Genomic DNA, 24,231 nt, shown 5'->3' on the forward strand with positions numbered 1-24,231 from the left:
TGGTACCTTTGTGTAGAAAATTAGCTGGTTTTCCTGATTTCCCCCTTGTTTCTGTCGTTCATGAAAGAAGAGAGAAAAGATCAGTAAACCAGACAAAATAAAATAATTCTAGGATGCAGTGTGGTCACAGCTTTCTATCAGATACAAGGAGAAGCACCAACAAGCTGAATATCCTTCTGTGTAAAGACTCAAAACACTTTTTGCTCCCTCTTTCCCAGCATGAGGCAGCCTTAGCTGAGCATGGAAGAAGAACAGCTGATAATGACTTTTCATCAGTCATAACAAAAAAAAAGTACCAAAATAAATAAGAAATAAAGTCTATTACTAAAATTCTGTTGACCATATTAGCAATCTATGTTTACCTATATCAGGGAGAAAAAGATCAATTTTCAGTTATATACATTCATCTTACAATTTCAAGAATATGCAAATGTCAAAGGAAATCATGTGTATTGCAATTAATTCATATATTTTTTCTATTACTCCTTCCTGAATGAAATCCATAAATGTAAAGCAATATAAACTATAGTAGATAGGGAAGTTCCACCATCCACACTCCATATTAGATATACAAAAGTTATAGGCTATACCTATAAAGATATAAAGTGCTTATTTTTCTTCTGAAAGTATTACACAACCTGAGAAAGTCTTGATGTATATTTTCTTGCAAACTATTTCACAACACATCTAGAAGATGAAAAAATCCAAGACGAAAAATCAAAAAATATCCAAGTATGTCTAGGGAAATATATATACACACATATTTCATTTCTAAATTTGTTATTTGTGTCAACTTAGTCACTGACCTTGCCCTGCTGTGCAATGCTCACCCAGCCACTCTCTTGCTCTCCCTCCTCAACAGCGCAAGGGAAGAAACAGAGCTCATGGGTTGATTACAGAAAGATCACTTACCAATTACCATCACAGGCAAAATAGCTCAGGGAAAATTAATTTAAGTTATTGCCAATTAGAAATAGATTTTTGGAGAGTAAGAATCAAAGACAAAACCTAAACCCACCTCCCCCCCACCCCTTCTTCCATTGCTAAACTTCACTCCTCCATTCCCAACTGTTCTACCTCCTCCCTTCATTCTGAGCAGTGCAGGGCAGGTGGGGAATGGGGGATTGTGGTCAGTTCGTAAGAGCTCCTCTCTGCTGCTCCTTCCTCCTCACGCTTTTCCCCTGCTCCACTGTGGGTTGTCTCCATGGGCTGCAGTCCTACAGGGGAAGACTACTCCTGCATGGGCTCCTCTCCATAGGTCACAGATCCTGCAAAAAGCCTGCTCCTGTGCAAGCACTCCATGGGCTGCAGTTCTTTCAGGGCCTATTCACATGCTGTGGCATGAGATCCTCCATGGGCTGCAGTGTGATTATCTGCTCTGGCACAGTCCTCTCCATGGACTGTAGGGAAATATCTCCTCCACCATGGTTCTCTCCAGGAGCTGCAGGGGAGTCTCTGCTCCAGTGCCTGGAGCACCTCCTCCCCTTCCTTCTTCACTGGCCTTAGTGTCTGTTGCATTACACCTCACACTACTTTTCCCCACTCCTCTCTCTACTCAACAGTGCTTTTTACCCTTTCTTAAATATGTTTCCACAGAGGTGCCACCACCTTGGTTGAGGGGCTCAGCTGTGTCCTGCCGTGAGTCCACTGGAGCTGACAAGAACCAGCTGTGTCCAGCACGGTCAAGCCCTGCCCACTTCACACATAGGCCACCCCTGCAGACCCCCCTCTAAACAAAACCTTGGCACCTTCACCAACTGCAATTGCATAAACCTTAATACAAAGAAATGTATCTTCAAGTGAAGAAAATATCGAAGTATATTTACCTGGATTAATTTCTGATTATTTTTTTAAACAAAAGAACTGGCTGATGTTAATCTAGAGGAAAACGATTACAGAACATGAGCCCACCACGATTATCTAGATATGCACACCCCTACATAGTCAGAAAGCCTTGCTGATCACTGTAAGACTTGCAGAGGCACGATGTATATCTGAGCAGGATGAATGCAGTGTTAGAGACTTTAAAAATATGACACCTGCAGCATAGTCTAATCTGGGAATCGCACTGCATGCAAATAGAATGAATATCAAAAAATGAAGCCATCACTCTGACAGACTTATCTGTCAAATGTATATGTATATTGTTTCTTTTTATGAATTTCTAATCTATGCATTTTCAAACACCTCAGTATGAAATGTGGTGATCTTTTGAACATGATTTTATGCGGCTGTCCACAGGTCATTTAATCTCTCATTCTCTTAAAATGGAGGAAAGTGTAAATCATGGATGTTGCTAGAGAAAATACCACCCAAGGGTATTCTGTATTAGCACTGGCAACAGCTGATAATCATACAGATTTGCAACATCATATCATGATGCACACTCTGTTGAGTTGAATTACTTATTTTCTGACTTTTTCTTTCTGTAAAGGAAGTTGGAAGGCAATATTCCAGCTAGATTTACTCCTTGTGTGAGACTGTCATGCATTTTCAACAGAAAAGTTATAGACCATACTTCCTTTACGTAATATGAAGTAATTCTAGTTATCCAGTACTTTTAGCTATATATAACAAACCATGCAAGGTCTCCACATGCATGCGTAAGTTAAAAAGAAGTTTGGATAACATTTTGGAATGTATTTTTGACAATTCAGAAGCATGATATTAGAAGCCAGATAGCCCAAAGGGAGGCAGATCTTAAGCCAGACTTTCTCATGAGACCAAATACATTTAAAAGGATAACATCCCAAGATCTGATTAAACTCCGTTTGGCACAAAACCTGAAAAAGTCTAAACCAATTCAATACTTTCCCCAAAGTGTGGCCAACATTGTAAGGGCTGTTCATCGCTTATGCCAGATGCAGTGACCTTCTACAAGTCGGTTTGCTGACCATGAGAATCTTCATGGCACAGACTCGTGTATACAGATGCCTTCTTATCCACAGCCATTCCCCATGATAATGCAAAAATATTGTCAAACTTAAGAGGAGGAAGTATGCAGTGTATTTGGTACACCACAGTTTTATATCCTAGAATTCTACAACCACCTGGATTTTGAAATTTTAAACATGAGTCATGCCTGCTTTCAGTGTAAAACATTGGATTCTACAAGTAAAATTGAGGTTTACTATTCAAATATTCGGTTAAGCTACAGCAAATGGGACTCGCAATGCAAATTAGGTAGTTATGTCATCCATGCTGAACTGAACGATAAATGATTTTCAGGTAATGTTGGCTTAGCTTGCTGTGGCTTTTCAGATTTATTATTCACACTTCACCTTTAAGGTACTTCAGACATTTTCTCAACGGTCTTTTTAAATGCAGTTTCATGTAACTTACAAATAACGAGCTTTTCAGAACGGATTGGAAAAAACTGAATTTCTGTTATGCATTTTCAATAAACTGACCAATTCAGAAGTCACTTAAATAAAAGTGAGTTTCAAGCAGCATATTACACTTTCCCCTATAATTAAAATAACATTTGAAGACGTACATTAATATTTATCTCACATCTTGAGCTGGTCCATCCTGATTCACAAGAGCATTGATATCCATCAATGAGATCTATACATCTGAAATACAAAACAGTGTTATTCAGATGAAGCTATGTAATTCTAGATTCAGCACGAGTAGTATCATTCCAAACATTTCAAAATCTTCGTCTGATGTAACCTACTGAAATCCATGGCACTTTGAATTAGTTTTAATCATGTTTCAAATGTGTGTATTATGGGTGCTGAAGTTTTATAAGGATAATGATTCTCATATTAAAAGACGTCTTCCCATTTCAACCTGTTGGTATGTAACAGCTGAAGATTTGCTTTTAAGTATATTGAACTCCAATTAATCCGCATGTATGGAAAACTGGTTTATGCTAATGAACAAAAATGAAAGAGAAACTGAGATAATGTAACAGTATATTACATAAGCTTAAGCAGGCAACATCTGTCATCTATAAATGTGCTTGTACTTTTACTTTATGGAAGAACATAACTGAAAGTATATTTATCAACCTTTCCATATCATTAAATCTTAAATATTGCTAGTTAGGTACATTATCTTGGAGATAATAATAGTTAAATAAAAATAGTCACCTTCCATGAAGACAAGGATCTGGCAAGCATTCATTTACATTTATCTCGCAGTTTGTTCCAATAAAACCTCTCCTACAGTGACACTTATAGGAACTGATGTCATCAATGCAACTTCCATTGTTGAGGCAAGGAGCAGACAGACATTCATCTATATTTATTTCACATCTATCACCTGTGTAAAAAAACAGAAGATACAACAAGGTTTAAAATTCTAAACTCAAACCAACTGTTTATTAATAAATATTAATAATTCCAGATAAACTGTTTTTATTTACATAGTTTGTATAGTTCATTATATTAATCAATAAAGAATATCCCACTGGAATTACCTATAGGTGCAAATGCCAAAAAGAATGGTTATATTGCAATATATTACATTGATAACATCTGTAATTGTGGCAAGGCAAGAAGGCTTTGAGGGTCAATTTGAAAGCAAAATAGTTAAACGGAGAAACTGAAATTTCAAGAGGAATTTTTTTACATAGTTACTAGAAAGATGAATAGCACAGAATTCCTATAAGAGGAATACAGATTTAAAATGATACACGTCTTGGTGGTGATTTAACTGTAACACTTATTTTCTCAAAATGAAGTTAAAAAGCAGGGACTTTCAGCAAATGATGCAAGGCATAAAATTCCTTGAAATCTTCTTGAAGACATTCATTATGAGAGATATAGTGGTGCACTTTTGTGCTTGTAATTTTCCTGAAAATTAGTGCCACACATCTTACATCTAAACATCTCAAAATACTTTACAAAATAGTAATTGACAACCAACACATACCTAGGTCTATTTGTAGGCAGCTAAGCCCCACACAGCTGCTTGCTCCCTCCCCCAGAGCAGGATGGGGGAGAGAAATGAAGGGGTGAAAGTGAGAAAACTCATGGGTTGAGATAAAGACATTTTAATAGGTAAAGCAAAAGCCACATGCACAAGCAAAGCAAAACAAGGAATTCATTCACCGCTTCCCATGGGCAGGCAGGTGTTCAGCCATCTCCAGGAAATCAGGGCTCCATCATGTGTAATGGTTTGGGAAGACAAACACCATCACTCCAAATGTCCCCTCCCCCTTCCTTCTTCCCCCAGCCTTGTATACTGAGCATGACGTCATATGGTATGGAATATCCCCTTGGTCAGTTGGGGTCAGCTGTCCCAGCTGTGTCCCCTCCCAACCAGATACTCGCTGGTGGGGTGGTGTGAGAAGCAGAAAAGGCCTTGGCTCTGTGTAAGCACTGCTCAGCAGTAACTACAACACTGATGTGTTATTAACACTGCTTTCAGCACAAATCCACAACATAGCACCATACAAGCTACTATGAAGAAATTTAGCTTTATCCCAGCCCAAACCAGTACACTAGGGATAACGCAAGAATGTTCTCCTAATTTTTCTGGTGTGTGGGCCAGTGGAGGTGTGCAGGAGAGAAAAAGAATGCTTACGAGAAACGGTCCTTCTCTGGAGCAGAGAAAGTGTCCAGAAGCCAGAAGTTACACCAGATCCTCTGGCTCTCCATTTCACAACAAAAATCAAAGGCATTTCTTGCCTTTCTGTAATAAGATATTTACCGAAGTATCTCAGTCTCAACTCAAACCAAGCTATCTTATACACAAATGTGATGAGTAAATGAAAAATTCCTATAGCTTTTTATCACTGCTATGCACCCAACTACTGGCAGCTTTTTAAAGGAAGGAATCAATAGCAAGGAAGAAGCACAGAGATACTCTAACCTTTGTTTAGTCCTTGTGTGAATATACAGCCAAAGATCAAAATCAGGCATTTGCAATAAATCTATAAACATACTACAAGCAGAGTTACTTTAAGATCATGGCAGACATTTTTACGGAGTGAAGATCAGTAGTGTAATATTCACATTAATATTGTTAGTTATGTGAAAATATTGTGCGCATTTGAGGAAATTGCTTTTTTCACAATATACTCTCAGCCTCCTAATTGAGTCAAAGAGAATAAAACAAAATCCCAGATTTTATTTTGAAGCCTGTGGCCTCAGCCCCAGCAGCCCTAGAGCACTGGTGTCGTGCATGACAGGAGATTGGACTTGACATGTACACCCAGGAAAATGAGCTGAAAGGGGCTGCTGTGAGATTCTGTATTTGACCAGACCCTGGCTCAGTGGTACTTCCACTATGCTAAGCTATATATTGGTACAAGTTAGAAGGCAGTTCTGAAACCTGTTTATCCCCCATCCCATGCATGCATTCAGGAAACAGCTCTGATCATTCATGCTCTGTGGACGCTCTTGCTCATTTAGTGTCACAGTCTCTGGATCACTGGAGTCTCATTTGGTATCACTACATATAAGAACTTAAAATTTTCAGAAATAGATTATTTTGTGAACGTATTACCAAAATCTAAATTCAGGAACAGAGAAGCCCAAGTTCATCTGTTCTGTTACAGAAGATATAACTATCAAAGTGGCAATTTTCCTTGTAAGTCAGCATTAGGAAAGAATTCTTAATCTGCTCTTATCGAGGAATACTTCAAGAGCATTGACGGGATGGCTGTACTATACAATAATATACTTCGAGTTCACTTTACTTGCAGCTCTGAAGTGATTATTTTTCTTGTATCTGAAAGGTGAGGGCATCTCTAGAACATCATATTTCACTGCTACACCATTATAAAAAAAAGGTCATTTTGTGATTGTAGATATTTGATTTTCCTGGTCCATTTAGCAAAGACTGTGAGTTTTAAAATGTGATAGTCCCAAGTTTATGGGTTTTTTGGTGAATGAGTAATTCCAGTCTTTGCTCTCATAACCAGGTGTATTTTCACTCAGTCATGCTTTCATTCCTATCTTTCCAACACTGCTGATCACAAATGTTATTAGCTTGCCATGCAAACAAAAAAGTCTGTTCTCCTAAGAAGTCTTATTAATTTAAACTTAACAAATTAGTGAGAGGACATATTAATGAAGTTGATAGCATTAATGTACACAGACTGCTGCTGTTTTTTGTACTATGTACTCTTGCTAAAACAATACGACTTACTTTTAAAAACTCGCTTTCCTAGTTAATCACACATTACTTAGGAAGTGCAAATCTGTACTGTAAGAGCTAAAGATTCTCAGTTCAAGTTTAGTAATTTGCTTTTCATAATGAGATATATGTGAAAGCAGTAATAATTAAAAAATAGTTTTAAGTGTTCCATGCATTTTTAAGGCAGGTGTTTCTGATCTTGAGGAAAACAAACCCTAGAACAGCTTTGTTCAGGTTCATTATTTAAAATAGTTTGCTTTATAAATAATTCAATGCCATTCATTCCTACTGCTGCCTTTCACTGCTGCTGTTTTCTATCCTCTGCATAGGTGTAATACATCCACTAAAGGAAATAATGTTGAAATCAAATTAAATTATTAAAAATAGTATATTGCTAGTAAGATATTTAAATATTAGCTCAGCAATATACCAGTTGCAGATTCCAAAATCACCTAAGGAAATTTGACTAAAATTAACTCATTTTAAGCTTGGCTGAGATACCTCAATAGCTGCAGCCTTGTTTTGAATAGGTTGACAAATATTGATACATTCAATCTGAAAAACAGATTAAGGGTTAAAGTAGTCATTGATAATTATTCCATACTCACATGTGCTTCCATTACTGCATAATCTATTGAGAAAGGAAAAATTACAGTTCCTTCACATTATTAACATCTTGTAATTAAATAGATTCTGGTTTACATTCCTGACCTGCTCTTACTTATGCTACGTTGATCTACTACCTCAATGCCACTGAATAAATTTTTCCTGTATAGCTCAATGAATGCAATGGCAATGCAGTGAAAATCCATTACTTGATTGTGGGAAAAGAAGACTCAGTGCATAAATTTAATGTGTCAATAAATGACTACAAAAATTAAGTTTCAAAAGACAAGATGCATTGGGGAAAACATATTTCATATCTTTTCATTCCTACAGAAAAACCTTACAATTATAACTCTGGATAATTTTAAAAACAGGAATCATTGCAGTATTTCTTTCTTTAAAAAAAAAAAAAAAAGTATTCAGAATTATGTATTTAGAATTACCAAATTGTGGAGAAATATTCAACATGTACATTATATAAAGAGATTTTCCTTTTCTGTAACTTTAAGACTGAATCTAGATATGACTTAATATATTTAATAGTCACAACAAAAGAGAACAAGTCAGTAAAACACCATAGAATTGCAATCAAATATGCAACAGCTCTTAAAAGAAAACAAAATTAATAGGTTACGTCCATTAAAATGCCCAAACAATTCCTTGGTTGATTTGGAAAAGAAAAGAACATTTAATTTAGTAAAATTCTGATCAAAGTGCCACATTAGAACTAGTCATACATACTGTTAATGCAAATAAATGATTCTTTCTTGTATGGTCTCATGTCTTTTATAAAGGCCTGCATACCTCCTCTTGGACAATCCAGTAAACTATTCATAATGAATTAATGAAAAAAGAAACCCTCAGAATAAATACATAAATTGAAGAAAGTAACTATTTTTAGTATTCTAGACAGGGTATGCTTATGCAAGTTTAAACACTATTATTCTATATATATGTAATTTTGTGGAAATGACAGTGAGCAGAATGTATCTGCCCACTCCTCAGCTTCTATGTGGCAGTGAAGAGAGCAGAATTCAAATAGCATTGTGTTAGGGAAGTCGGAGTGTAATAAATCCCACCTAATTTTAACTACTGTAACATCAAGCAGCAAGTTTAAGATAGGTGTCTAAACTCACTTTAAAATGGATAAAGAGAGAAGCAGCGTCAAAGGGTGACCTGTGTCATGTCTTGAACACCACATGGGAAGCTAGAGCAATGCAACTTTATGCTTGGTCTCTTTAAAAAAACAGGTATCATGAGATGTAATTAAGATTAGACTCTGCCAAGAAAGACTGAATCTGATGAAAAGAACAGAAAAGCTTTGTAGTGATATCCCCATACTCTGTCCTTACTAGGAAAGCTTTAGCAATATTAATAGGCAAAATGGATTTTTACTTCTGCCAGTGTTAAAGTTTCAGACATATGCAGAGAGTAAAAGTCCATTTTGTCATTCTGACCCTAAAAGGCATTTGTGAGACATTTGCTGTTAATACAGACTATAATCATTACAGTAATTACTGGTACAATAGGTTTAATGATAAAAGTTAATACATGCAATACAGGAAAAATAATTAAATGACAAATAACTAAATAAAAATAATGTAATTTTGAAATATTAGTTCTAACAAAGAAAATAACTTGCTCAATATTAGGAGCTAGTTCAAATGTTCTTGCCAAAATGCAATAACTCAAAATATTTTTGATAATTTTTATAAAAAATAATTTACATTCAGATGCTAAAATTTCTTCTTTAAATGCAACACCCATATTGTAATACCCTCTGAACAAATCAGGCCAAGTATGTCCCTGGCATTAATCCCTTAGCATCACTGGATTAATCCATTCCATTATGAATAAGTAGTTTCATTTAAATTATTTCCACGAGCAAAATATACTAAATTTGTAATTTGTCACACTGTAGATACAAAAAGGCTGGCAATCATTCATGACTGTAACCTAGACAGTCTGTCATTCTCTTCCAATGTGACTGTCTTTTAATTTGAAACCTGCCTTCTTTTTCAATCCTTGCTCAAAGTTTGAAAACTTTTAATAAAAATAACCTCGTTCTATTATAAACATTATAATGAAAAAAAGTATATAAACATTCTGCAAAGTTTATGTGAGAGACAGACTATAATATCACAGAACTAGCACTTAAAACATCGCCTGTAAATTGTTTCATAGCTCTGACTGTGCCAGATGTTACTGGGCTGAAGACACCCCTTGGAGCTCTGCTTCACAGATTGTATTTACCATGCTAGAAATAATGCCTCCAGGCATCAAAGTAGAGGGAAAAGTACCTCACACATACCACCATAGCGGGATTATTAATATTGATGGTAACCTGGGGACTACCCTGTGTGTCAGGGCTGCAGAAGGCAAGGAAATGCCATAGATGTGGGAAGAGTATGGAATCATAACAATAAGATGAAAAAGAAACAACTATTCTCCTACTCCTTCAAATCATCCATTCACAGGAAGGATCAGTCTGTTCCATATCTTAATAAAGAAAATGCAGCAGCCTTTTCCAATATCCTTCTTATATTCAACGTACTTCGTTAACTGGGGATGCCTCAGCCTTTCTTGGAGCTCATTTGCACAATTCCACATCTACATCCTAATCTAGAGATTGTCACATCTTCCATCAAGACTTTCATCTTTTCAACTGTAAACCTAAATAAGAAATTACCCTTCTCTGCCTTCAAGGACTGTTCTCATCAACTTCAGATCCAATCTAGAATCTCTCCCTCTTCCAATCACTGGGCACTTATTCTCAGCCTTCTGTTAAAAAAAAAAGATTACGTTTTTGCATTTCTTCCCTCAGAAACACATTCCTCAACATCCAACTGAGTTTTTACAAACTGTAGTGTACCTAACAAACTGAAAAATCAGATACTGCACTTGATCCTGCAAGTATTTCGACACAGGAAAGAAGGAAGTTTGAAATCGTGGTGGGTCGCAGAAATACATTTTTTTTGCAAATTCTCCTAGTTGCAAAACCTGAGTTCCTCAGGATTCTTTTCCTTTCCACAGAATAGGACTGTGTGTTGGGTTTGCGTGGCAAGGTTTTGGTAGCGGGGGAGGCTACAGGGGTGGCTTCTGTGAGAAGCTGCTAGAAGCTTCCCCTGTGTCTGACAGAGCCAATGCCAGCTGGCTCCAAGACAGACCCGCCGCTGGCCAAGGCCAAGCCAATCAGCGCCTCTGTGATAACATATTTAAGAAAAACAGTTAGAGAGCGCTTTTGCAGCCAGAGAGAGGAGTGAGAAGATGTAAGAAACTCTGCAGACACCAAGGTCAGTGCAGAAGGAGGGGAAGGAGGTGCTCCAGGCTCCAGAGCAGAGATCCCCCTGCAGCCCGTGGTGAAGACCATGGTGAAGCAGGCTGTCCCCCTGCAGCCCATGGAGGGAGGATGAGGGGGTGTAGAGATTCCACCTGCAGCCCGTGGAGGACCCCACGCTGGAGCAGGTGGAGGCACCTGAAGGAGGCTGTGGCCTGTGGGAAGCCCACGCTGGAGCAGGCTCCTGGCAGGACCTGTGGACACGTGGAGAGAGGAGCCCACGCCAGAGCAGGTTTGCTGGCAGGACTTGTGACCCCGTGGGGGACCCACGCTGGAGCAGTCTGTTCCTGAAGGTCTGCACCCCATGGGAGAGACCCACGCTGGAGCAGTTCGTGAAGGACTGCAGCCCATGGGAGAGACTCACGTTGGAGAAGTTCGTGAAGGACTGTCTCCCGTGAGAGGGACTCCATGCTGGAGCAGGGGAACGATGAGAGGAGTCCTCCCCCTGAGGATGAAGAAGCGGCAGAAACACCGTGTGATGAACTGACCGTAACCCCCACTCCCCGTCCCCCTGTGCCGCTGAGGGGGGTCGGAGGTTGAAGCCGGGAGTGAAGTTGAGCCCGGGAAGATGGGAGGGGTGGGGGGAGGTGTTTTTAAGATTTGGTTTTATTTCTCATTCCTCTACTCTGTTTTGCTTAGTAATAAATTAGATGAATTCCCTCTCTAAGTTCAGTCTGTTTTGCGCGTGACAATAATTAGTGAGTGATCTCTCCCTGTCCTTATCTCGACCCACAAGCTTTTCGTTGTACTTTTTCTCCGCTGTCTAATGAAGGAGGGGAGTGATAGAGCAGCTCTGGTGGGCACCTGGCCCTCAGCCAGCCTCAACCCACCACAGTCTTAAAGCAGACACGGTGAACATAAGAACGGACCACAGAACAAACATCTCTGACTTACGTGTGATCTCTGAGATGCACATTCTTACTTAGGCTCTCTCTTTAAGCTTTCATCCTAGTACTAGCAAGAACAACTCCAAAGTTCTCCAACATACTTTTATATTTTATATTTGGCTATAATAAAGCCAATTTTATACATATAAAAAGATTGTATAGCATAATTCTAAGGAATAAAAATATTGCTCAACTTAAACATGAGCAGAAATACTACAAACCATATTGCAGAGCATATTTAGGTTACAGAAAAAAATTAACTCATTTGTTAAATAATTTCAGCATGAGAGTGTTAAACCTCAAAAGAAGCAACAATATTTTCTAACATGCCTATGTATCATAGAAATTGTGAATAATAATGGTGAAAAATCTCTACATTTGTAGATGAAGTACCATACTTATATGAGCTTAGAGGGGCTTAATTAGTGTTTTTTTAAACTCAGATTTATTTTTTTTAATTACCATTCATCTAACAGTTGTCCTCATAACTGATATAACTCCAAGATATGTATTCAAACATGTTCCACCTTGACCATGAACAGGAATGGTAACTGATCACTCTAAGCTGACTTTTTGCACAAGAGAAAAAACCAAGAAAATAATACAGAGCAAAAACTATATCAGATGAGCTATCTCAATCAAAAGAAATATAAAGGTAAACTGGTATATGGAAAAATAACATAATAGTATCTCATAATTACAGGAAAAATAAGCTGGGATGAGTACTAGGTGAAAAATTCAGGTATTTTACCTACTACACGAAGGTACAAAAGATGTATCTTGAAAAAATATGGTATGTAATAATTTGTATCACCTATAGATTTATTTCCATGGCTTTTGAAATACTTTCTATAATAAATACATTTTCTGAATACACATATTTACAAAACCACATTGTAAATAAATGCTTTAGTCTTCTTAGAAGACATTTTTCAGCAGAATTTGTCTTTCATCTCTGAAATTAACTTTGATACAATATGCCCCAATCATCATATTCTAAAACAACCATCTTACAAATCTAGAAACATGTTGCCTCTTAAAATTAGTAACTGACTGCAAAGAACTAGTACTCATTTTGTCACAGTGACATTAACCTTGTGAATAGCGTAATGTCCTATTAGCAGCATTTTAGTATTGCCTCATTCAGCCTGTTATGAGTAAATAAGCTGTAACAAGTTTGCTAAGTACGCTGCATGAAAAAATAGGGCTGATAAGGTTGCCTAGCTTGTTTTTGTTGATTTCATCTTAAGAAAGTTTTATTATAGCATACTGACTAATACCAGAGATTTAGACTTCCTATATTTCTAATGTAATCTGTGTCAGTAATAGGTTTATTTCAGTCCTGTCACTTTCCTTATATTAAGTCAAGTTAAATTGGTGCTGATCAGACTGCAGAAAATTTGAGTGGCTGCAAACTATTTTGAAGTAAATATTTTTTTCTTTGTTCAGACAAGGTTTGATTTCCACTCTGGATGGGAAAGCAAAGAGAACTTTATAAGGTAAGATTAGACCACAGGAAACAAAGGAATTAAAACAAATACAGATTAATTTGCTTGGTCTAAAATTTTTAAGATACTTGTTTTCATTAACCGTATCTGCCCATTTAAAAATACATGCAAGAACCAGAGGGATTAAACACAAAAACTTCACTTGTAGCTTGCACTATTATTTAGATATTTGAAATCTAGACTGGAGCATGATGAGACCATCAGAACCAGCAAACTACCTAAGCATGTTACTTCTTCACTTATTGCTGTGCCTAGTCATAGCATCACATCAAGCATCGGATCTTAGTGATTTGAACATTTTCTACTAAAAAAACCCAGAAATTCAAAAATTCATAATCTTGTGACCAGTGAAAGGGAACACACCATATAAAGAGTCTAGAAATCAATGACAGTCTTATTAATGTTTTAATAGTCTGATAGTCAAAATTATCAGTACTGAAAAGCATCGATACTAAAATCGTTAAAATGGTTGTACCAAAAATCCTCACAAACCTTGCCAGTATCTAACCCTTTCCACTGGTGGTGTGCTCATGCTTCATATGTTCCTGTGAGTCTAAAGCATGATGCTAGTGTTTTCTCCCAAAAACTGTACATGGGGGAGTGGAGGGAAGGGCATTGCAAAGATTTGCCAGCATCATGATATCTTTGCCAGGAGGACTGTGATGTGCCTGCTTAGGGATTTCTTTCTTCTCGTTGTTTGAAGGAACGTGAAGTTGATACTTTCTTCTTCCCCTAGTGTTGGGCTCTGCTCAGGATTAGAATCATAGAATCATAGAATGGTTTGGGTTGGAAGGGACCTCAAAGACCATCTAGGTCCAACCCCCCTGCCATGCGCAGGGACACCCTCCACTAGACCAGGTTGCCCAAAGCCCCATCCAACCTGGTCTTGAACGCTTCCAGGGAGGGGCCATCCACAACCTCTCTGGGCAACCTGTTCCAGTGTGTCACCACCCTCACAGTAAACAATTTCTTTCTAACATCTAACCTAAATCGACCCTCCTTCAGCTTAAACCCATTACCCCTTGTCCTATCACTACATTCCCTAATAAACAGTCCCTCACCAGCTTTCCTGTAGGCCCCCTTCAGGTACTGGAAGGCCGCAATTAGGTCTCCCCGGAGCCTTCTCTTCTCCAGGCTGAACAAGCCCAACTCTCTCAGCCTGTCCTCACAGGAGAGGTGCTCCAGCCCTCTGATCAGCTTCGTGGCCCTCCTCTGGACTCGCTCCAACAGCTCCATGTCTCTCCTGTACTGGGGCCCCCAGAGCTGGACGCAGTACTCCAGGTGGGATCTCACAAGAGCAGAGTAGAGGGGCAGGATCACCTCCCTCGACCTGCTGGTCACACCTCCTTTGATGCAGCCCAGGACACGGTTGGCTTTCTGGGCTGCAAGCGCACACTGCCGGCTCATGTTGAGCTTCTCGTCAATCAATACCCCCAAGTCCTTCTCCTCAGAGCTGCTTTCAATCCATTCCTCGCCCAGCCTATAGTCGTGCTTGGGATTGCGCTGACCCATGTGCAGGACCTTGCACTTGGCCTTGTTGAAATTCATGTGGTTTCAACGGGCCCACCTCTCCAGCCTGTCCAGGTCCCTCTGGATGGCATCCCTTCCCTCCAGCATGTTGACCACACCACACAGCTTGGTGTCGTCGGCAAACTTGCTGAGGGTGCACTCGATCCCACTGTCCATGTCGCTGACAAAGATGTTAAGGAGTGCCAGTCCCAGTACTGACCCCTGTAAAGGCTTCCCTTTATACCTTTCCCTGTCACAGCCTCCTTCCTTCTCCCAGGCTGCAGCCTGGCAGCAGCCTTCAGCCCCACACACACAGAGCTGGTTTGTCAGGCAGTGACCAGGGGAGGGAGGAGGGAAGGGTGTCACCCCCTCCCCAGTGGGGCCACCCCCGAGCTGGAGCTGGAGCTGGAGCTGGAGCAGGGCAGGCAGCAGTCACTGGCCCCAGCGCAGGGGTTAAACCAGCGACACCCAGCTCAGGCCAGGGCTGAGCCCCTGCACTGCCGGGGCAGCGCACAGCCGGGGCATCTCCCTGCTGAGGGCAGAAATCATATTTACTGGGCTACAAAATGTTAAAATCAAGTTACACCTAAAGATATCACAGTTTAGAATTATGATTCAGTTCACAGATGAATAAACTTACAAAAAGGGATGGAGAACAAGATAAATTTGAAGACAGTGCAAGTAAAAGCTATTAATTCTTGTCTGAATATTGGAAACTCATGACAAAAATGTCATAGTTGTCAATATTACCAGAGGAGGTCACATTGTAGCTGTGCAAGTTGCAAATATCAATTCAATATTTATGACATTTTAACTTTGATTTTAAGAACATAAAGTTTAGTATGAACAATTGCTTTTTTAAAATTGAGAAAAACTTTTAAAACTAAAAGATAACAGAAAACTTGTAACAGAAAAACAAACTTCTAAGAAGCCATGTATCTCTCATTTGCACTAATACAGTTTAATATGGAGAAAAAAACCTGTACTGGCATGTTGTTTTGTGTATATAACATATATTTCATATATTGCACATATATATTAATAGAAATACATACACATAGTCTTACAGAGAAATAACCATGGTTTTTTCAGTATAGTCACTATTAGCCATTTTAACACTGTAATATAAAATGGACTGTAAAAATTAAAATCAGGGAAAATTTGAGAGCTGTACTATGTGGTAAAGGCATCAAGAAAAAAGATGTTATAGCATCACTCTAAAATAATATAAGCATAGCTTTGTGTAAAAAAAATATGTTCACATTTACTTATGACTCTATAACCTGAATGCCTCCAAAATATACTAATATTATTATTATAGCTTTTGATTCTCTTCTCTATTAGGCATGCTTTATTAGTCTGTAATAGACACATTTAAAACTGAAGCACTTAGGCATTTTTACAATCAAATGATAATAAAAGTCAAAGTTTACTGTAGACCTAAAAATTCAACTTGCCTTTCTCTTCTTGGGACACAAGGAATCACACTTACTACTACTAAATGTATTATTCCATTACAGTTTAAATGTCCCATCAGAAATGAGAACAATACTGTCCTTGGAGGTTTTCCAGACCCAACTGGACAAAGCCGTGAGCAGCCTGGTCTGACCCCATGGCTTAACATATATATATATATATATATATATATAAAAAATATATATATATATATATAGCGTTAACTATGGGTAACACTGCTCTCAGCAAGAAATTGGATTAGAGACCTTACAAGGTCCCTTCCAACATGAATGATTGTAATTCAAGAATGAAATTTCCCCTAGTAGCTTGACCTGGTAGCCTGGTTAATGGCAAAATGCATGGGATCAAAAGTATGCAATGGGTGCACAACAGCAGATGACAATGCACCAAGAATTTGATCACAGTTACATGCAACAGTAATTGTGAACAGCATTTATTTCATCATACTCTCATGATTTTATGGGGGACTTCAACCACCCTGACACCTGTTAGAGGGGCAACACAGCAGGGCACAAGCAATCCTGGAAGTTCCTGGAATGTGTTGGTGACAACTTCCTCCTCCAAGTGACAGAGGAGCCCGTGAGGAGAGGTGCCATGCTGGACCTTGTTCTCACCAGCAAGGAGGGCCTGGTAGGGGATGTCAAGCTCAAGGGCAGCCTTGGCTGCAGTGACCACGAAATGGTGGAATTTGGGATCCCTGGGGCAGTGAGGAGGGCGCACAGCAAACTCACTACCCTGGACTTCAGGAGAGCAGACTTTGGCCTCTTCAGGGACCTGCTTCCTAGAATACCATGGGACAAAGCCCTGGAAGGAAGAGGGGCCCAAGATAGCTGGCTAGTATTCAAGGGGCACCTCCTCCAAGCTTAGGAGTGATGCATCCCAACAAAGAAACAGCCAGGCAAAACCACAAAGAAGCCTGAACAAGGAGTTCCTGGGCAAAGTCAAACAAAAAAAAGGAAGCCTACAGAGGGTGGAAGCAAGGGCAGGTAGCCTGGGAGGAATACAGAGAAACTGTCCGAGCAGCCAGGGATCAGGTTAGGAAAGGCAAAGCCTTGACAGAATTAAATCTGGCCAGGGATGTTAAGGACAAGAAAAGCTTCTATAGGTATGTTAGTGATAAAAGGAGGACGAGGGAAAATGTGGGTCCTCTCTGGAATGAAACAGGCGACCTAGTTACCCAGGATATAGAGAAGGCTGAGGTACTCAACGACTTCTTTGCCTCAGTCTTCACTGGCAAGTGCTTGAGCCACACTGCCCAGGTTGCAGAAGGCAAAGGCAGGGACTGGGAGAATGCAGAACCGCCCACTGTAGGAGAAGATCAGGTTCGAGAATATGTAAGGAACCTGAAGGTGCACAAGTCCACGGGACCTGATGAGTTGCATCTGCGGGACTTGAGGGAACTGGTGGATGAAGTAGCCAGGCCACTCTCCATCATATCTGAGAAGTCCTGGCTGTCTGGCGAAGTTCCCACCAACTGGAAAAGGGGAAACATAACCTCCATTTTTAAGAAGGGTAAAAAGGAAGACCTGGGGAACTACAGGCCAGTCAGTCTCACCTCTGTGCCTGGCAAGATCATGGAGCAGATCCTCCTGGAGACTATGCTCAGGCACACGGAAAATAAGGAGGTGATTGGTGACAGCCATCATGTCTTCACTAAGGGCATATTGTGCCTAACAAATTTGGTGGCCTTCTGTAATGGGGCTACAGCATTGGTGGATAAAGGAAGAGCGACAGACATCATCTACCTGGACTTGTTCAAAGCATTTCACACTGCCCCACATCCTTGTCTCTAAATTGGAGAGCTGGATTCAGTGGATGGACCACTCGGTCAAAATGGAATTGGCTGGATGGTTGCACTCAAAGAGTTGTGGTCAATTTCTCAATGTCCAAGTGCAGAACAGTGACGAGTGGTGTTCCACAGGGGTCAGTACTGGGACCGGCACTCCTTAACATCTTTGTCAGTGACATGGACAGTGGGATCGAGTGCACCCTCAGCAAGTTTGCCGACGACACCAAGCTGTGTGGTGTGGTCAACACGCTGGAGGGAAGGAATGCCATCCAGAGGGACCTGGACAGGCTGGAGAGGTGGGCCCGTTGAAACCACATGAATTTCAACAAGGCCAAGTGCAAGGTCCTGCACATGGGTCAGCGCAATCCCAAGCACGACTATAGGCTGGGCGAGGAATGGATTGAAAGCAGCTCTGAGGAGAAGGACTTGGGGGTATTGATTGACGAGAAGCTCAACATGAGCCGGCAGTGTGCGCTTGCAGCCCAGAAAGCCAACCGTGTCCTGGGCTGCATCAAAGGAGGTGTGACCAGCAGGTCGAGGGAGGTGATCCTGCCCCTCTACTCTGCTCTTGTGAGATCCCACCTGGAGTACTGCGTCCAGCTCTGGGGGCCCCAGTACAGGAGAGACATGGAGCTGTTGGAGCGAGTCCAGAGGAGGGCCACGAAGCTGATCAGAGGGCTGGAGCACCTCTCCTGTGAGGACAGGCTGAGAGAGTTGGGCTTGTTCAGCCTGGAGAAGAGAAGGCTCCGGGGAGACCTAATTGCGGCCTTCCAGTACCTGAAGGGGGCCTACAGGAAAGCTGGTGAGGGACTGTTTGTCAGGGAGGGTAGTGATAGGACAAGGGGTAATGGGTTTAAGCTGAAGGAGGGTCGATTTAGGTTAGATGTTAGAAAGAAATTGTTTACTGTGAGGGTGGTGACGCACTGGAACAGGTTGCCCAGAGAGGTTGTGGATGGCCCCTCCCTGGAAGTGTTCAAGACCAGGTTGGATGGGGCTTTGGGCAACCTGGTCTAGTGGAGGGTGTCCCTGCGCATGGCAGGGGGGTTGGACCTAGATGGTCTTTGAGGTCCCTTCCAACCCAAACCATTCTATGATTCTATGATTTTCAAAATTCTTATGCTATTTAATAACTCTCCAGTCAAATTCAACATCCCCCCAAGAAATCCAAGAAGGAAATATGCAAAAAAGGTAAACTGGTTTTTTTTTTTCCTTTTAGATTTATGCTAATCACACACTGAGACTCCATGCAGGCAAGCAGAAAGTATGAGTACTTGGAAATAATCTTAATTACTGATGAGAAAATGTATTACTTAGAATACAGGTATGCCTGAGGCATATTTAGGCACTAATGTTTGGTTCATTTAATTACTACAGCATACCACCTTCACTATTTGTTTCAAATGAGACCTTGGCAACTTAGAATAGTACTTTAGGCTGACTTCAGGGAATTAAAACAGATCCAAGTCATTTATAATCAGTGAGACCCAGAGAGTTGCCCCATACATTTTTGCACTACAAACTAGGAAAAAAAAATAGAATTGCTAAGAACACTACTAGATTCTTGGCATGAAAGGTCAACGCATTCTACTTTAGTGAACAAAATATTCTTCATGAAGTCATCTACTTCTCTGAATCCTGTTGAGAAAAAATTACAGAAATTCTGGCAGAGGTAGCTACAGAGAATGAAAAAAGTCCATGATGCTTCCATGGCCATACTTTTCAGAAATAAGCACAACTTTACAGTAACTGCTCTAACATAAAGTACATTGTGTTCTGCGAAGTGAAATCATCACTGAGCAGTCATTGCTTTAGATATTTATTGCTGTGACTGATTTAAACATCCACAGGTTTTTAAGTGATGAATTGCACGTTTTTATCTAACTAGTTCCCAGTCATGATTTTTTAAGTGAATAGCAAAAAAACCACTCCATCAGAAATAGCTATTAAAACACTCTTATTTAATTTGTAACATTATCTTGTAGAAATACTACAATAATTTAATATAAAAGATTTAGATATTAAATACATTTACAACTTACACAATGCTCAAAGAAATATCGCAGAATCACAGAAGAACAGACTGGCATTATGATGCATAATGTTCCTCTGTGGTGTTCTAGCATTAAAGCTGCTTAAAAGTTCCTTTGTCACAGTATTTGTAGCAGAGCAATTTGTGTGGAAATTGAGATTTCAATCCCCTGAGCCTTGGTAACTCTTACAGAATAGATACTCCTTTAAAAGCATGCACAGTGGCAGACTTGAATACATGCAAAGATCCCTCCAAAGTTACACTTGCTGAATAGTACAGAGATTTTCCTAGCTAGCAGTAACAGCTAGGAAACAACTCGAACAATTGAATGAGGGCTTTATCAAATTTGTTGTAGGTATAACGTGAAGCACTGATTTTGGCTCTAGAAGCCCAGATAATTTAAATTCTCACCTAACAGATTACCATAATAGATACAATCTAGATATAATCACTGACCACAAGCTCTCAAATGTTTTCACTGAATAGTTCTGTATCCTGAATTCTGCATTTCAAGCAGCTCAAAAAAATCTCTGGGGAAGCTTTCTACATCTGCTTTAACCTGACACACTCATCTGACAGATTATATTTATGAGAAGGTAAATTAGAATGTTATCAGTTTTAGTTACTATCTGTTTAGCTGGCGATTGTCTCAGTATTATTAAATGTTCCTGTTCTGTTAAACACTATGTGTGTGTCTTAAGATACTTATGTTGTCCATATACCATCATGATCAAAAACATAAACCACAGAACTTCACAGCAGCATTTCCATAATTAGGATACAATGTTCAACAGTGATTCTATTCTTGTGTGGAATGGTTTACTGGAGGAAAGGAGGAGGAAGAGGAGGAGGAGGATGATGATGATTACTATTATTACTATTATTACTTTGATTGCCACTTTGTGGCAACAAGACAGAAATAACAAGAATGGTGCCAATATTCTTGGAGGCCTCAGCAGAGAGACAACCAGCCTTTCCATGTAATCCACAAGGGAAATTAGGTATTGAAGTACTTCAGAAACTAGAAAAATGAGGAAAGAACTATCAGCACATGTCTAGGTAGCATAATGCAATACAGTGTTAGAGTCCCTACGACAGATGTGCAAAGCAGTAGCTCTGGAAGGCCAAAAGCACTTGAGCCATGCTAGTATGGCACTATATCTGGCTTTACTGCCATGCCTCCGAGGAGAACTAATTAGCCTGGGGCTGACACCATTCTGATGCAGCTAACTCTTTCTTTGCTATTCAATCTAGCTTGCAAACTTTGAACTGTGATGTTTGAACTTTCTGCTGTCAGCTGCATGAGTCTAAGGGACCACCTTCCTCCATTTTCACTAACAAATTAAAAAAACTGTTCTGAACCACTTCCAGATCTGCTTGATATGAGGCAAGAATGTTTCACATAAACTGACAGAATGCATGGATGGCTCACCTACTGGATATTTTATATTGAAAATATTTCTTCTGGAGTTTTTTTTTCCCCACTTAGTATAAATTATTAACATTAAACAGACCAGCTACAGAAAGAGAGACAATGTAGGAGCAGGTGCATCACCATAATCTTACTTCATGTGCAATAACTGGATTCAAGACTTGGTTTCGGTCAATATGGAATGATGTATGCAAAAAGAAGCAGAAGTTATTTGAAACTCTTTATGAATGACTTTGCATTTAATAACCTCTATGAACGTGCAAGAAACTTGGAGGAAAGTCTGTGAGAATCAAATTGAGATTTTCTCCCAATCCATGATACCACTTTAGGCAATGAGTACAATAGGAAATGGGTGTAAGTCCTAACATGTACATGACTGCATCAACAATGTTCTTTTTATCATTACAAAGTGGTGTCCTCTGCATTGATGCTATTCATAAATAACGGGCTGTTTCTTTTCAGCAGTCAAAAATAAGAAGCAGAGTTAGTTCTATTCCTCTTTTACCGACTCCTATGAATCCAGAAGAAGCTGGTTCTGTTTGAAGACAAATAGTAATTAACTGTACAACACACTGGTGAAATCACCTTAGAATTGCTGTACTAAATACATTCAAATTAGACAGTAATGAACATAAAGAACAAACACTCCACATTTAGATATTCTTTGCCAAAAGACAAGGATTTTCCTCCCTAAAGGCACAGATCTGTAACCCAAAACAATTATATTTTACTAAACAAGGGGAGTGTACTGTCATCCAAGTTCCTAATCACCAGATTTAATTTGTATACACAGTGAGAATTCCTGTTGCCAAACACTCATTATGAATGGGCTGTAGCATCACATATTTTGAGCATAATCTGTAAAAAAATGAGGTAGTTATTGACTTTGTCTCCTTAAGGTCCAGAGACTTTGCATGCACTATAGAGACCTTTCTTACAAATAGGATTCTTGGCTGCTCAGTAACTTCACTGCTTTCAAACTACAAATACATTGCTCTTGCTTTAGGTTGAGGTCACTGCTATATGGTATTAGTAACCTTTACAGACCACATAAAATAAATGTTTCCTCAAAGAAGAAAATATGTACTGGACTATCTTTTCCTGTTGCTGAAGCTGTAAATACAAGATTTGAAATAAAATTATCAAAAGGTCACATACAAATACTGAACACAATAATCTAACTTGGTTTCTGTTGTGGCACACAGAATACCGGGCCAAACGCAAATTCTTGTACTCAATTCTTGTATTCATTTCCTGTAATACAGTACTTTATGGTCTGCATCTGAGGGTGCTAAGAAAGCTGTCCTATGTTCTTGGAAGGCCATCTTCTATTGTGTCTGAAGGGCCATTGAAATTGGGGAAGGTCCCCAGTGACCAGGAAAGCCAAGCTTTGCACTTAAAGCCAAAAGGATGATCTAGAGAACTACAGGCCAGCAAGCCTCACTTTAGTCCCTGGGAAGATCATGGAGTGAATCCTCTTAGAAGCCATTTCTAAGCAAAAGGAGAAAAAGGTAACTGGGAACAACCAGCATAGGTTGAGAGTAGCCCTGCGGAGAAGGTGATTGATGAAGGTTGATTGATGAAAAGCTCAATGTGAGCCGGCAATGCGTGCTTGCAGCCCAGAAAGCCAACCATGCCCTGGGCTGCATCAAAAATAGCATGACCAGCAGGTCAAGGGAGGTGATTCTTCCCCTCTACTCTGCTCTTGTGAGACCCCACCTGGAGTACTGCATCCAGCTCTGGGGTCTTCAGTACAGGAAAGGCATGGAGCTGTTGGAGCGGGTTCAGAGGAGTGACACAAAAATGATCAGAGGCCAGCAGCACCTCTCCGATGAAGACAGGCTGAGAGAGTTGGGCTTGTTCAGCCTGGAGAAGAGAAGGCTCCTGGGAGACCTTATTGTGGCCTTTCAGTACTTAAAGGGGGCTTAGAAAAAAGATGGGGAGAGACTTTTCAGTAGGGCCTTTTGCGATAAGACAAGGGGTAATGGTTTTAAACTAAAAGAGGGTAGATTCAGACTAGATACAAGGGAGAAATTCTTTACTGTGAGGGTGGTGAAACACCAGAACAGGTTGCCCAGACAGGTGGTAGATGCCCCAGCCCTGGAAACATTCCAAGGTCTGGATGGGCCTCTGATGGGCCTTTGAGCAACCTGATCTAGTTGAAGATGTCTCTGCTCATTGCAGGGGGGATTGGACTAGATGACCTTTAAAGGTCCCTTCCAATCCTAACTATTCTATGATTCTATAGGGTTATCAAGGGAAAATCATGCCTGAATAATCTGATTGCCTTTTATGATGAAATGACTAAGTTTGTGGAAGAGGAGACAGCAGCAGATCTAACTTCTCTTGATTTTAGCATGGCTTTGACACCTTCTCTCACAATATTCCTGTACCCAAGTTATGACGTTAGAGTCTGGAAGCGTGGACAACTGGATGGCTAAAAAGCTGCTGGTTGGGCTCAGAGGGTTGTGGTTTATGGATCATACTCTACCAGAAGCCTTGTTAAAAGAGGAGTACCCTCAACTCTGCCGCTAGGCTCAGAAACCTTGGGGGCTAGAGACCAGAC

At 40.0% G+C, this 24,231-nt stretch overlaps 1 protein-coding gene across 1 annotated transcript in view; it reads right to left on the reverse strand.

Moving 5' to 3' along the window:
- The window catches only part of EYS (eyes shut homolog), a 906,089-nt gene that overhangs the window by 478,772 nt on the left and 403,086 nt on the right, over positions 1 to 24,231 (reverse strand). The window contains 2 exon segments of the mRNA XM_075747398.1: positions 3,497 to 3,575; positions 4,098 to 4,269. Coding sequence (XP_075603513.1) covers positions 3,497 to 3,575; positions 4,098 to 4,269 — 251 coding nt within the window.

This window comes from Balearica regulorum, chromosome 3, assembly GCF_011004875.1.
Source record: "Balearica regulorum gibbericeps isolate bBalReg1 chromosome 3, bBalReg1.pri, whole genome shotgun sequence".
NCBI lineage: Eukaryota > Metazoa > Chordata > Aves > Gruiformes > Gruidae > Balearica > Balearica regulorum.